Below are 14,511 nucleotides of genomic sequence, written 5' to 3'. Positions count from 1 at the left end.
ACATTATATATATATATTTATATATATATATATATATATATATATATATATATATATATATATATATATATATATATATATATATATATATATATATGGATATCTCGAGTCTGGGATACATATCTTGAAAAATAGTGAAGACCAGACTCTATTCGAAGGGTTTATCATGTTCGACGTTTCGATTTCCATCCAGGAATCGTCTTGAGGAGTCTGATGGTTACATACATTGAACTCATATACATGTGGCTCGGGGTGTAACTGGAAGATAACCTTGCAGAATATCACGCTCCGTTGATCATGACAAATTGTCAATCGTGTACAAATTAGCAAGCAATAATGTACTACAAAGAAAAATACAAGGAAAACGAAAGCAAAAACAGTAACATGAAATAAAAGTAAAACAAAAGCAAACACATAGAGGAGAAACGAAAATTTGAAAGGGAGGGAGGGAGTGTACAAGCAGCCACACCAGGGTGGTGGAGAAAGTATACCATGCAAAGAGATAATTGTTCACACGTACAAACGGGTATCAACCTTGGGAACACAAAAGCAAAACTAAAATTTACACAGAAGAGCTATGTAAACGGGACACACCTCAAGGATATATTTTAACTGGACAAGAAAAAATAGTGTTACAACTGAAATAATAAAGGAAAGTGTCTGTCAACTAGAGAGAACCTGGACGAGTTAGAACACTGACCAAATCATCGTTCTGGCAAATAGAGCTGCACGAAAATTCACGGGATATTACAGCACTTTCTACAACCACGGAGCACTATGCGTTCAAACGAATGTCATTTGGGTTATGTAACAGTCCATTAACTTATATGAGATTAATGAATACAGTACTAGATGGGTTGTTAGGAAACATTGACAGTGTATTTCTATATGATATCTTAACATTTTCCCAAAAAGCAACTGTTTAAGAAATTAGATGTGGTATTCTCAAGACTAGTTAAAGGAGGGTTGAAATTGGAACTTAAAAAATGTAAGTTTTTGCAGGATAGTTTCATTTCTTTGGGGCATAAGACAGACAGACGTAGACTTAATACAGTGAATTCAAAAGTAGAAGCAGTAAAGGACTATCCAGTACCGAACAATTTAGAAAATGTTAGGAGCTTCTTGGGATTGACAGGGTATTATCGGAAATTTATTAAGGGTTATGCAGACATAGCTAATCCTTTAGGTTCTTTGTTGAGGAAAGATTTAAAGTTCATTTGGGGACCTGCACAACAACAAGTTGAAAGACAAATTGAAAGATAAACTAGTTCTCCAGTTCTCAGTCTTCCTTATTATGATAAAGAGTTAATTCTTTGTATTTATGCGTATGACGTGGGGTTAGGAGGCATACTGATGCAAGAGAGAAGTGGAAAACTGCAACCGATAGCTTTCACATCGAGACTTTGTAATAGTGCAGAAACTACTCCATTGCAGAAAGAGAAACATTAGCAGTGATATATTCACTATAGAGTTTTATAGATATGATACTGGGATATCTAATCAGAGTGTGTACTGATCATACAGCTATTCAGAACTAATTCTGCGCTATCTAGGAATATTAGCCAACCAACGATAGGGTTGATCAATTTAATTTGTAGTATTAAGGAACTAGTAACATTAGATAAGGATTTAATAATAAGGGAACAAAGAAGAGATAAGACTTGGAAAAAGTAGCCCAAAATTTGATGAACCCACGTGGTATTCCTCCAAAACTCCCAAAGATAGAGGAATTTGATTTGAACAATGGACTTTTGTATAGAAAAACATCTGTAAATGGGAAGGATATTTCTAGGGGCCCAGTAAATCAGTTGGTAATTCCACAATCTCTTGTACTAGAGGTATTAGAATTACATCATGATAGTGATTATAGTTCTCACCCAGGAAAAGATCAAACTTATAGACAAGCACAACTTAAATACGTTTGGCCAGGCATGAAGGGAGATATTTACTTACATATTGAAAATTGCTTGAAATGTGCTGAGGTAAAGGGAAATACACATAAGCCTGCTCCTATGCTATCATATTCTATACCACAGAAACCTTGGGAAAGGGTTCACTTAGATGCACTAGAGTTAACAATGTCTGAAAATGGATATAAATATGTATTTGTTACCATTGATTATCTTTCAAGATTTTGTATTCTACAACCCATACCATATAAGAGTAAGATCCCGCTTGTCTGGCAACTTTAATTTCGTAGTTACGTTTCGCTACGTGTCTGTTCTTTTTTAACAAGTTTAACCATTTTATTATACCTACTCCTAAAGTGTGTCTCTCCCCTGTTCATCATAACATAAAATCCTTCTTTAATTCCGATCTTATTTTACAACCTATCCGTCATCCATTTGGATATAATAGTTTCCGATCTAACTTTCCTGTACAGTATTAATTTTCGTGCGAGATGCAAAATCCTAGTGGTTAGGGTATAAATCATTTAGGCCACTGACCTCGTTATTGACCTCTGGGATTGCCTCGTTTGTGAGCTCAACACACACACACACACACACACACACACACACACACACACACACACACACACACACACACACACACACACACACACACACACACACACACACACATATATATATATATATATATATATGTGTGTGTGTGTGTGTGTGTGTGTGTGTGTGTTGAGGCATTCTGTCAAGTTGAAATGGAAGGGAAGCGAAAAGATTGGAATCATCGGTTTTTCCTCTTCTCACCCATTTCATATATACACAAACACAGACACGCACACACACACACACACACACACACACACACACACACACACACACACACACACACACACACACACACACACACACACACACACACACACACGCGCGCGCGCGCTCATATATATATATATATATATATATATATATATATATATATATATATATATATATATATATATATATATATATATATATATATTCTTTTTCTCTCACGTGACATGACCAAGGTCTAGACCCTTGACTTCGTTAATGACCTTAAGGCTCACTTCGTTACTGACCTCACACTTCTAACCCAGGACTGGTTTGTATCCACTCAGGTACCTTGTCAATTCGTAAAAATAGGCCCTCCTGAAGTCAGGTACTAGTATGTTGTTCTTAATATTCAAGGGTGTCCATCTAATGCTAAGTCTTTTATTTCTTTATGAACACTAATATCTAGTTTATTTCCCACTTGTACGTTTCTTATTATATTGTCATTGTAGGCCTTATGGTCTCTTGCAGTCTCCTTCATTCTAATGTTCTTATGTAGTAGATCCAAAGTATTCTCTCCCCTCATAGCCTCGTTGATCAATTGTTTTAGGAAATTATCTTGTACCACATCTTAAAAAAAAAAAAAAATAAAAAAAAAATAAAAAAAAAAATAAAAAAAAAATTGTACTAGGACGCACTGTGAATATGTCGAAATAGGGTATATTCTATTACATACAAAGGTTAGGAGGTCTGTATAAAACCACTTGGCCCCAACTTTACGCCTCGGAAGGATTGTATATAGAATAGGGACCCACTCTTTTCTCTAATGTTATCTAACGCACCCCAGAATAGTGTAAACAATTCCTCACTGCCTAACCTTTTTACTTCATCCCCCCTTACGCTCAGACAGATAACACCGCGCAACATATTTTTGTTTCTCGGTTCTAAGTGTCATTTCCTGGTTTGTTGTATACTATTATAAAAACACTATCATTTGATCAGATGTTTGGTTTTGTGATTAGGAGTTTGATATTTTGATATTTTCATATTTTTCATGAAAAAATACCAGTTCATATAATTAAATCAACATATCATATATCTATTTTATGACACAAGCTTATCAAAAACAAAAAAACAAACAAAAACAAATGGCAATTATAAAGCAACCTAAGCACGTCAGAAATGACTGGATTTCTTGGATTTGCGGTTGTAGTCCAGTTGCGCTCCCGCACCAGCCCTCAGATATAGTTCTCCATTATTTTCTCATTGTAGTGGCCGTGGTACCTCCGCTCTATCTCTTTCACTTCTTGGTAAAATCGCTCGCTTTTTTCTTCTGAGTATGCGTCCATACTGTCCTTAAATCTATCCAGGTGAGCGTCCAGCATATGAAGTTTAAGGGTAATTTTGTATCCCATGGCGCCAATAATAGCCTTTACCAGATCCTGCACCAGCTGCTGGTAGTTTTCAGCTCTGTTGTTGCACAGGAAGCCCTTGACAGCTGCTATGAAACAGTTCCATACTGTTCTCTCAATCTTACCGATTTTATTGAAGGACTCGGTAGACTCAAGCACTTTCTCTATTTGAGCTCCAACAAAAATTCCACCTTTGATTTTGGACTCAGACAACTCGAGGAAGAATTCAAGAAGGTACTTAAGGACGGCTGATTCCTGGTTGAGAGCCTTCACGAACTGCTTCATCAACCCCAACTTAATGTGCAGTGGTGGCATGAGCACAATCCTGGGATCAACTAGTGGCTCCCACATGACGTTCCGGATCCCAACTACAAATTCCGTTCGCTGCTCCCAGTTCTTCCTGTTGTAGTGGTCAGAGGTGGCTCTGCTGTCCCAAAGGAGAGGGAAGAATTGGGATTTGATAAAGCTTCCCTGGAGACCAAGGAGGAAAGCGACCATCTTAAAATCTCCAAAGATTTACCAATTGTGCTGGTTGTATTGCAGATCTTCCAGGAGGACTTTGAGACTGTAGTAGTCTTCTTTCAGGCAGAATGAATGGGCTAAGGGCAGCGTCGGGAACTTGTTTCCATTGTGGAGGAGGAAAGCCTTCAAACTTGTGATAGAGTTGCCTATGAAGAGCCACCACTCCTTGAACACAAACGGCACCCCGAAAACGCCAAACAGTCCAGGCACATCATGACAGAAACAGAGGCCATCCCTTAGAGTGTAAAAACCTGAGAAAGGTTTGTGCGGCCTCTCTGACTTGTCACCTGTACCTCCTCCTTGACCAAGTTCTTCTGCTTCATTTGGAGATGAATAACTGTGCAGTGGACTTGGTCAGACCCATATCCCTGACCAAGTCATTTACTTCTTTCTGATTTAGGAAGTGAGGCACTTTCTTTGGTATCTCAGGCAGGTAATCCAAGTCCTCAGCATTCATGTACTCTTCATCAAAATGATCGTCATGGACTTCACCTGGAGCAGGTGTCACTGTCACGGGATATTTGGAGCTGTGAGGAATTGGAGCAATTGATGATGGGAGATGTGGGTAATGCACAGCAGCAGCATTCTTTCCTTTCTACCGCTTGCTAACATCCATCATGAAAAAAGCAGTTTGTGGAGTGGTCTGTTGGTTCTAGCCAGACCCGTGGGTTGGAGAATTTCAGATATCTTAGCCACCCTTCCAGAGTCTTCTTACAGTGCTCACAAAAGTATTGAGAGGCCCAGGGCTTGTCCTGGTCCCCAAGTGGCATTCCTAAATACTTCTGGTAGGTTTCACAAACCTTCACTGACGTTCCCAAGGATAATTTTTTGCCTCTCTTCTTTATATACTCACCGCATATATAACAGAAGTCAGGGGGATGACGGTAGCCCCTTGAAGCCATCTGAAAATATATAGATATATGCAATTAGAAACTGTAGATCTTATAGACCTGAAAGTATAAGTTATAAACATGTTAGATGAACATACATGTATAAAATAAGTAGGGTAATTTAGGCTATAGTCATAAAATTTTGAAAAAACACTAAATTACACCAATTGCGCTAGAAAATATGGCATAAATTGTTTTTACTGCAATTCTAAAAATTTACTAGGCTGAATGTTAATGGATAGCCTAGGATTTTCATAAACCGAAACTTACAACTTTACAAAGGAATACAAAGCAAAAGCTTGCCGGCAGGAGACCTTTTACTCCATATCTAGGTCGGATGCAAAAAAAAAAAAAAAAAAAAAAAAAAAAAAAAAAAAAAAAAAAAAAAAAAAAACAAAAAAAAAAAAAAAAAAAAATAAAAAGAAAAAATAATAAAAAAAAAAATCATATTAATAATAAATTAAAACTATAACAATGTAAATAACAATTAAAATACATAAATAAATGCATTGGTATAGTTGAATAACAAACAAACAGGTAAATAGTAAATGATAATAAATTGACATATAACTAATAATAAATGAAAATCAGACAGACAAATTATAACAAAACAAAAACAAATAGTATAACATAAATTATAATAATTACAGCATCTTACTTAGGTATTTATCTAAATGATTCTTAAAGCTTCGAACTGAACTACATTGCACTACCTGTGCAGGAAGTTTATTCCATTCATTAACTACACGGTTGGCAAAGTTGTTTCTACCTACTTCCAAATTGAATCTATTTCCGGACAGTTTGAGACCATTGTTTCTTGTCTGATTCTCATTCAATGTGAAAATTTGGTCACTTTTGATGTTGTCAATTCCCTTTAAAATCTTAAAGACCTGTATCAAGTCACCTCTGAGTCTACGCTTTTTTAGGGAAAACAGATTCATGTGCTTAAGTCGATTTTCGTATGATTTATTTTTGATATTTGGAATCAGTTTTGTGGCTCGCCGTTGTACTTTTTCCAGTCTGTCAATGTCTTTAATGAGATTCGGTGACCATACGGAAACAGCATATTCCAAATGTGGACGAACTAACGATTTATATAGCTTGTTAGGACTTTTGAAATCAAAAGATCGCGCAATCAGTCCCAGAATCTTATTTGCTTTCTCAGAGGCTGAAATACACTGCTTGGATGATTTGAAGTCGTTACTGATAATTACGCCGAGATCTTTTTCACTATCCACTTTTGTTAACGAATTTCCAAATAACTTGTAATCGTACTTGCTGTTATTTTTACCTATGTGCATTACCTTGCATTTACTTGTGTTAAATTTCATTAGCCACTTTTCAGACCATTGCTGTAATTTATCTAAATCTTCTTGAATATCTAATTGGTTTGAGTGATCATTTGCCACTCCGCACAGTTTTGTATCATCAGCAAATTTGGAAACAGTAGATTTTAGTCCATGGTCTATATCATTTATATATACTATGAATAGAAGTGGCCCAAGAACGGAACCCTGTTTAATAGAATTTATTTATTCATTTGGGACCTAAGTAACATAAAGAAAAAAGATACAACTATGTATATCATAAGCCAGGCATATATATATATATATATATATATATATATATATATATATATATATATATATATATATATATATATATATATAATGATGTAATAGGCCCGGTCCTTTCACCAACAATGCACACTTGGATCCTGTCGCTAGCATCATCTACTTCCACAACGGGGAAACACACCTGTACCCTATGTTTTCTTTCTTTGTCACGTCGTTCCTCCTACGCTTAGACAATGAGCCTGGCCCCCCCTCGCCATCCATAATTGCTTCGATCCTGTCGCTAGCACCACCTATGCCCGCCCCGGGGAAATATGTCCATGTCCTACGTTTCCTATCTTTGTCACAAAATGCCCTACGTTCTTCTCTCTTCAGTGTATCATTCCTTTGGAATAAAAAAAATACATCGTGCATAAGTATCAGGAACATCCCAGGGATTTGTAGACCGTATGATCCACAACCATTGCCATTCTAGTAATTTTTCACTGTATCATCCATACTCACCATTACTTTTCTCCAGAACCACAAGTTCCCACTAATAGTGAAGACGGGCCTTACTACTTACTTCTCTTACTACTTACTATTTACTACTCCTCCCCCAATCAATCTTTTATTCGGCTATTTGAGTGCGAGTGATTCCTGGAAAGTTGTGACTCGTTCGTTTTCTTCTTCGTGAAGGATACACGAAAATTAGACGGGGTCTATGGTAATACTATTACCACAGTTGTTACCAGTGCCATCCCAACTCAATGCGTCACCCTCTGCGTGGAAGATATTTATGCGAACCGAACCTGATTAATCATCTTTGCACCTTTTACCAAAGCGTTAATCAAATAGAGTTTACCTCTGTGTGTGTATGTGTTTGTATGTATGTGTGTGTGTGTATGTGTGTGTGTATGTGTGTATGTGTGTGTGTGTGTGTGTGTGTGTGTGTGTGTGTGTGTGTGTGTGTGTGTGTGTGTGTGTGTGTGTTTACCCTAAAGTCTTGAATAGTGTTTGCACTCACTGTTTCTTTGTCTAATTTGTTCTAAGTATCTATCACTCTGTGTGGGAAGCTATTTTTTTTTAGATCTCTTCTGTGATTATCTTTTTTTCAGTTTCTTTTCATGTCCTCATGCTTTTTCATTGTCCCATTTTGATAAATCATTCTTATATAAGATTTCCATTCCCTTCATAATTCTGTAGATAGTTAGTAGGTCTCCTCTTTCCCTTCTTTGTTCCAGAGTTGGTAATTCTAATATGGACAATCTTTGTTCATATGTCATTTTGGAAAGAGTTGGTGCCAGTTTTGTTGTTGCACTTTGTATTCTCTCTAGTTTTTTTATATTCTTTTTGGTACTGGGTGTCCATAGTGTTGCTGCGTATTCGAGTTTTGGTCTTATTAGTGTAGTTAATATTTTTGTCATTTCCTCGTCCAAATAGGCAAATACCACTTTTATTGACCTCAATAAATTGTAGGTTTCTCCGACTATTTTATCAATATGCTTATCCGGTGTCAAGTCTTTGCTGATCCTCACTCCAAGGTCTTTTTCCGAGTTTACTTTTTTGACCTCTTCTTCACTAATCTTATAATCTCTCGATATTCTGTTTTTACCTTTTCCAAATTCCATTATACTACATTTCTTGATATTGAATTTCACTTCCCATTTTTGAGTCCATTTCCAGATCTTGACCAGGTCTTGTTGTAATGAATTGCAATCCTCCTCAGTTTTTATTTTCTTTTGTATTTTTGCGTCGTCTGGAAAGAAATTCATATAACACTCCACTCCTTCATCCATGTCATTTATGTATATGTCAAACATGATCGGGGCCAATACTGATCCCTGCGGGACACCACTTTTCATTTCTTCCCAATTTGAGAATTCATCTCTAATTACTACTCTCATTTTCCTCCCAGTCAGGAAATCTTTCATCAATTCCAATAATTTTCCTCTGATGCCACCTATTGATTCTATCTTTCTTATTAGTTTATTGTGTGGTACGTTATCAAATGCCTTTGTAGGTCCAGAAAGGCACAGTCTGCCCAACCATCTCTCTCTTGTATTATGTCTATTAATCTTTGAGTAGAAGGAGATCAAGTGTGTGTATGTGTGTGTATGTGTGTGTGTATGTGTGTGTGTGTACGAATGTGTATGTGTGTGTGTGTGCGTGCGTGCAAACTGAAACGTATGTCGATATACGTACCGGGAACTCCGTCTTTAGTTATCTAAATTCACAAAATTGTGTACACACATAACCCAGACATACTTGCATTAGGTACATTTGACTACTTGAACGAAGAACTACTTACTTTCTCTGGGGTGAGAAGGCACGTAGTATCATGATGTTCATGTAGGTAACCATGCCCCACGTGCTTGTGTACAATTACTTGCTGTTTTGACAGCCTCGCCCTTCTCAATTCGCTCACTACAAACTAGGTTTCTTTCGACAGCATCTGGTCCCCCCGGAGTAACCATGGCATCACACCAAAATTACGGACAACAGCCACAGCAACCAGCTGTTGTAGTACAAGCAACTGGCAACTGTCCCAACTGCAGGGTAAGTCAAGTTCAGTGGTTTTCAACCCTGATAATGAGTTATGACAGTTAAAGCACATCAGCAGTAGACCAGTTGGTTCTTGAAGATGTTGGTTCCAAAAAATGAATAAATGAATGAATAAACAAATAAACGTGAATATGAATGAATTAATAAATCACCAGGTATATAAATTGATGAATAAAATAAATTGAATGTTACATAAATTAGATAAGATGAGTAAGTGAATATACAAATAAGTAGATGAATAGATGAATTAATAAATAAGAAAATGCATAAACAAATACATAGATAAGCATGCAGTTTTCATAAGTGCAAAATTTTCAATTAATTTATTTATCAATTACTTGATTATTGAATGAAAAAAATAAGTGTTTTCATTCAAGTGATTTTGAAAACTTGGAACTGCATTATATTCTGAAAAAAAAAAAAAAAAAAAAACGGCGGGCTATGGTCGCTCTTAGCAAATAAAGCAACTTGCACACCAACGCAACCAGTTGCATGAAACCAGTTGCTTACAAAGCCGTAACCAGTTAGTTGCTTTGCGACTGACACAATCGTTTCTTTAGAACCCCTCACATTGAGTCAACCACTTTCAGTCGCCTCGATGTGACGCGTTCTAAAGAAACCAGTGTGTCAGTCGCAATGCGACTGGTTGCAGCGTCGTAAGAAACTTGTTTCATGCAACTGGTTGCGTTGATGTGCAAGCTGCCTAAGCAATAACGATATTTCATTTTCTTGTTTTAGGTCGGCTTTATCAACGAGAATTTCACAACCTGTGGTATCATCTGGGCAATCTGCTGCTTCCCTTGTGGTCTTATCTGCCTCCTGACACAAAAGGAGAAGAAATGTTCACACTGTGGGTTTGTGAGACAGTAACTTACACGTCAGACTTCTACTGCTACTCAAACCTCGGCAGATGTCTAAGGCCTCATGTCAGGCCATACCAGAATAAGAGTCTTTTGTTTGTAGAGCAATAAACTAGGGCAGATCAGTGCCCGTGTCATAATGTCGTCCTTGTTGAGTGGTGGTGATAACCAGTGTTTCTATCCATGGGGACAATATCGCACTGAAGAGGTGGAATCAATGAGGTGGTATAGGTGAGGTTTAAGGAGAGCAGCATAATGGAGGGATAGAAGTAATATTGAATAATGAATATATATATATATATATATATATATATATATATATATTTATATATATATATATATATATATATTTGTGTGTGTGTGTGTGTGTGTGTATGTGTGTGTGTGTGTGTGTTTGTGTGTGTAAAAAAAGAACATAAGGACAAGAATGAAGGAGACTGTAAGAGACCATAAGGTCTACACCAGGCAGTTTCATGTCCCTTACCACCTGTCATCCCCATCCATAAAATTGCCTAACATTTTCTTAAAACAACCGATAGTTTCAGCGCTCACTACATGGTTACAAAGTCTATTCCATTCGTAAGCCAATTCTGTCCTATTTCCTTCTTAAATCTAAATTTGTGCAATTTAAATCCATTATTGTGAGTCCTGTCTTGCTGACTTAATATGATGACCTTGTTTGTGTCACCCTTGTTAAAGTCTTTGAACCACTTGAACACCTCTATTAGATTACCCCGCACTCTGCGTCTTTCTTTCCAGAGAGTGTAAGTTAAAGTGTCTAAGCCTCTTTTAGCATGTTTAGCTAATTGCCGTTAGTTCGAAAATACTTCTGTACATAACTTCTACAATGTCACCACAAGGCTTAAGAGTACAAATGGTAATGCCCTTGGATTTATGATTAGCCTCCTGACAACTGATATTCATCCATTCGCTGAGTTTGAATGCCTGACTTAGAATCTTGACTACATCTAACCCAAAACAATTAGAATCAGTACAAAGGTGATCGATTCTCTCTTATAAGGTGGAAAAAGCCCTTGGTACATAGACAGATATACAAAGGTGAGGATCAAAACAAGAGGTATGACCTTCCTTACATGAAAAGGTTAGTCTCAATAGAGGAATACCTGCACATAGTAACAACTCTGGGATAGCCCTGTAGCCACCACAATGTCCTTCCAAAAGTGGTTCTAGACTCAGAACATCCTGGAGGGAATGGAGGACCACCTCTGATTGGTCACTGACTGACCAAACCTACGCAAGTGACTATAGTACCTTCCTCTACTGCTAAAACAGAGTTCAAGGCCAGTCCAGCTGACAAGGTTCTCCATAAGAGTTGAAGCACTGATAAACTACATTCCATAACATCCAATCAACAGAAATTTTAGAATTTCCGTTGGGGTGGGTGGGGGTGAGGGTTACCTACAGTCATTAATACAACATTCATACCCCTCCAATGCACCAATGTTGATGTCTACAATCGCCTTATCGGCAGACCTTTCGCACTTCTTCCGTAAAGGTAGAAAATGATCTGACAGTAACTACATGAAACCTTCTAATACCTCACACTATTATACCAGCTCACCAACTACAAATTGAAATCTTACATAAAACACACCCAAGCACTCATATCTCAATTTTACTAACACCATTTATAATGACTGATTTGTGTCATATATTTGGTACTTAGGACTCAGCCCCTGCCTTGGCTCCCATGGGAAGCTTTCACGAATCAAGGCTCTACCAGGCAAGACTATTCCATACAAGGTTATGACTGAATGTTAATACAACAAGGACTTCAGTGACATTCCTATGAACCAGTCATGCCTCCACTCCAAGAAGACTTATGACTACTTGTAACTTCCACCTCCACTCCCTTCTGCTGCCATCCATGACCCAATCTCATCAACACAGTAGTCTATATTGACACTCACTGGTTTTATATATATATATATATATATATATATATATATATATATATATATATATACATATACATATATATACATATATTTATACACACACATACACGCACACAGACGCACACACACACACACACACACACACACACACACACACGCACGCACACACACACACACACACACACACACACACACACACACACACACACACACACACACACACACACACACACACACACACACACACACACACACACACACACACACACACACACACACACACACACACACACACACACACGCACACATACAAATGCATATATATATATATATATATATGTATATATATATATATATATGTATATATATATATGTATATATATATATATATATATATATATATATATATATATATATATATATATATATATCACTCGGGCTGTGAGCAGGAGACAGGGATGATCCTTTATCCACGAGGAGCTAAGATGAGAGAGGAGCAACGGGTAGTGGAATGGGTGTGTGCCTTGACTAACTAGCTCCCATATAACGGGAAAGAACCCCTTGATATATAGATATATAGAATTTGTTTATCTTTTTTCTTCTTTCCTTTTACCAGTATGGGGTAGTGACAGTTTCGTTCATTCATTAGTGCAATTAGTAGGGCAATATTCCTTTATAATTGAAGACCAATCACTACTAATAAATATATTAATATTGATAATAATGATTTTGAAATTCTATCTTGACCCCCTGTACGACTCTACCTCTTTTTACAAAGGCAAAGCATGCCGACAGGAGACCTTTTGATCCATATCTAGGTCGGATGCAAAAAAAAAAAAAAAAAAAAAAAAAAAAAAAAAAAAATTAATATTGTTAAAAACCCAAAGAGTTGCTGGGTCCCTGGTTCTTTCCCAGTGGGAGATAATTCAGGATTTTTATGTATATTCAATTACAACTGGACACTTACTCATTAGTTGTGTAAATATACTTTGGGGGTTAGAAAAATATAATTCATGTATAAGCAGAAAGAAATTAGTGAAAATAAATGTCAAATTTGCATGTGATTATTACTTTCATTACTCCTAGAAGCCCAGGTGTACACACACACACACACACACACACACACACACACACACACACACACACACACACACACACACACACACACACACACACACACACACACACATCTATATATATATATATATATATATATATATATATAGATATATATATATATATATATATATATATATTCTATTTATATATTTATATATATACATAGTTGTTTGGTACATCGATTTCTATTCACGGTCATTTTCACATTTGTCTTTACTAAACCGAATGCTATCCTGATTCCCAATCACTACCATGTTGATAACTCTGAATTGGGAATTTTTTTTTAATTGATTTGGTTTGATTTATTTCAGTATATGATATTTCAACAAGCAATTCAAGCCAATTACCAATATAAATTAATAGATCAACAAATGTGAGGAATGTAGACTGAGCAGAGGTAAGAATAGAATAATATACAAGGAATAATTAAAAAAACAAAACAAAAAGGGGCTTGTTTTCAGTGAGGTAGCTTATTGGTGTGTGTTGGCGTGTTGAGCATTATCTGTCTAATTTATCTAAGTCTCACCATATGTAAGGCTGCGTGTCCCCAGGCAGGCCATGGTGTTAACACAAAAATTGCAAGAGGAGAGATGACGAGATAAGATTCTGATTGATGAACATATGTGGGGGACTGTCAAGAATATAAGCAGTTTCTTACTAGTTAGAACTCTGTCAATATTGAAAACGGACGATTAAAAATAAAACACTCGAATTTGTCAATTCCTTGGCATCTATAAGGGTTTACATAAAATGACTAAAATCAACTGGTGGATTCAGTAAAAAGCCGAAGTCTGATGCAGATTATTATAAGGATAGATTGTTTATCATTTCTTGCTCTATACAATTTTTGCCAATTAACAAAATACTGCATTGTATTTTGTAATGTCATTTGTAGGAGTAATACACTACAATGGCTTAGTTTTAGGATACAATTTTTTATCTAATCAGGATGAAAGTTAGAATTACATAAATTGC

At 36.5% G+C, this 14,511-nt stretch overlaps 1 protein-coding gene across 2 annotated transcripts in view; it reads left to right on the top strand.

The window, feature by feature from the left end:
* Nucleotides 1-10,870, top strand: part of LOC143032836 (membrane protein BRI3-like) — a 42,171-nt gene extending 31,301 nt beyond the window's left edge. For both annotated transcript variants that reach the window (XM_076197969.1, XM_076197968.1), the window contains exons 2-3: nucleotides 9,526-9,632; nucleotides 10,377-10,870. In XM_076197969.1, the coding sequence (XP_076054084.1) occupies nucleotides 9,549-9,632; nucleotides 10,377-10,508 (216 nt within the window). In that variant the 5' untranslated portion in view covers nucleotides 9,526-9,548 and the 3' untranslated portion in view covers nucleotides 10,509-10,870. The remainder of the gene's footprint in view (nucleotides 1-9,525; nucleotides 9,633-10,376) is intronic.
* The last annotated feature ends 3,641 nt before the right edge of the window (nucleotides 10,871-14,511 follow it).

The sequence above is a fragment of the Oratosquilla oratoria genome, chromosome 14 (assembly GCF_046742065.1).
Source record: "Oratosquilla oratoria isolate Oo_2021 chromosome 14, ASM4674206v1, whole genome shotgun sequence".
In the NCBI taxonomy this organism is placed as follows: Eukaryota; Metazoa; Arthropoda; class Malacostraca; order Stomatopoda; family Squillidae; genus Oratosquilla; species Oratosquilla oratoria.
This window is presented reverse-complemented; position numbering and strand designations above follow the sequence as displayed.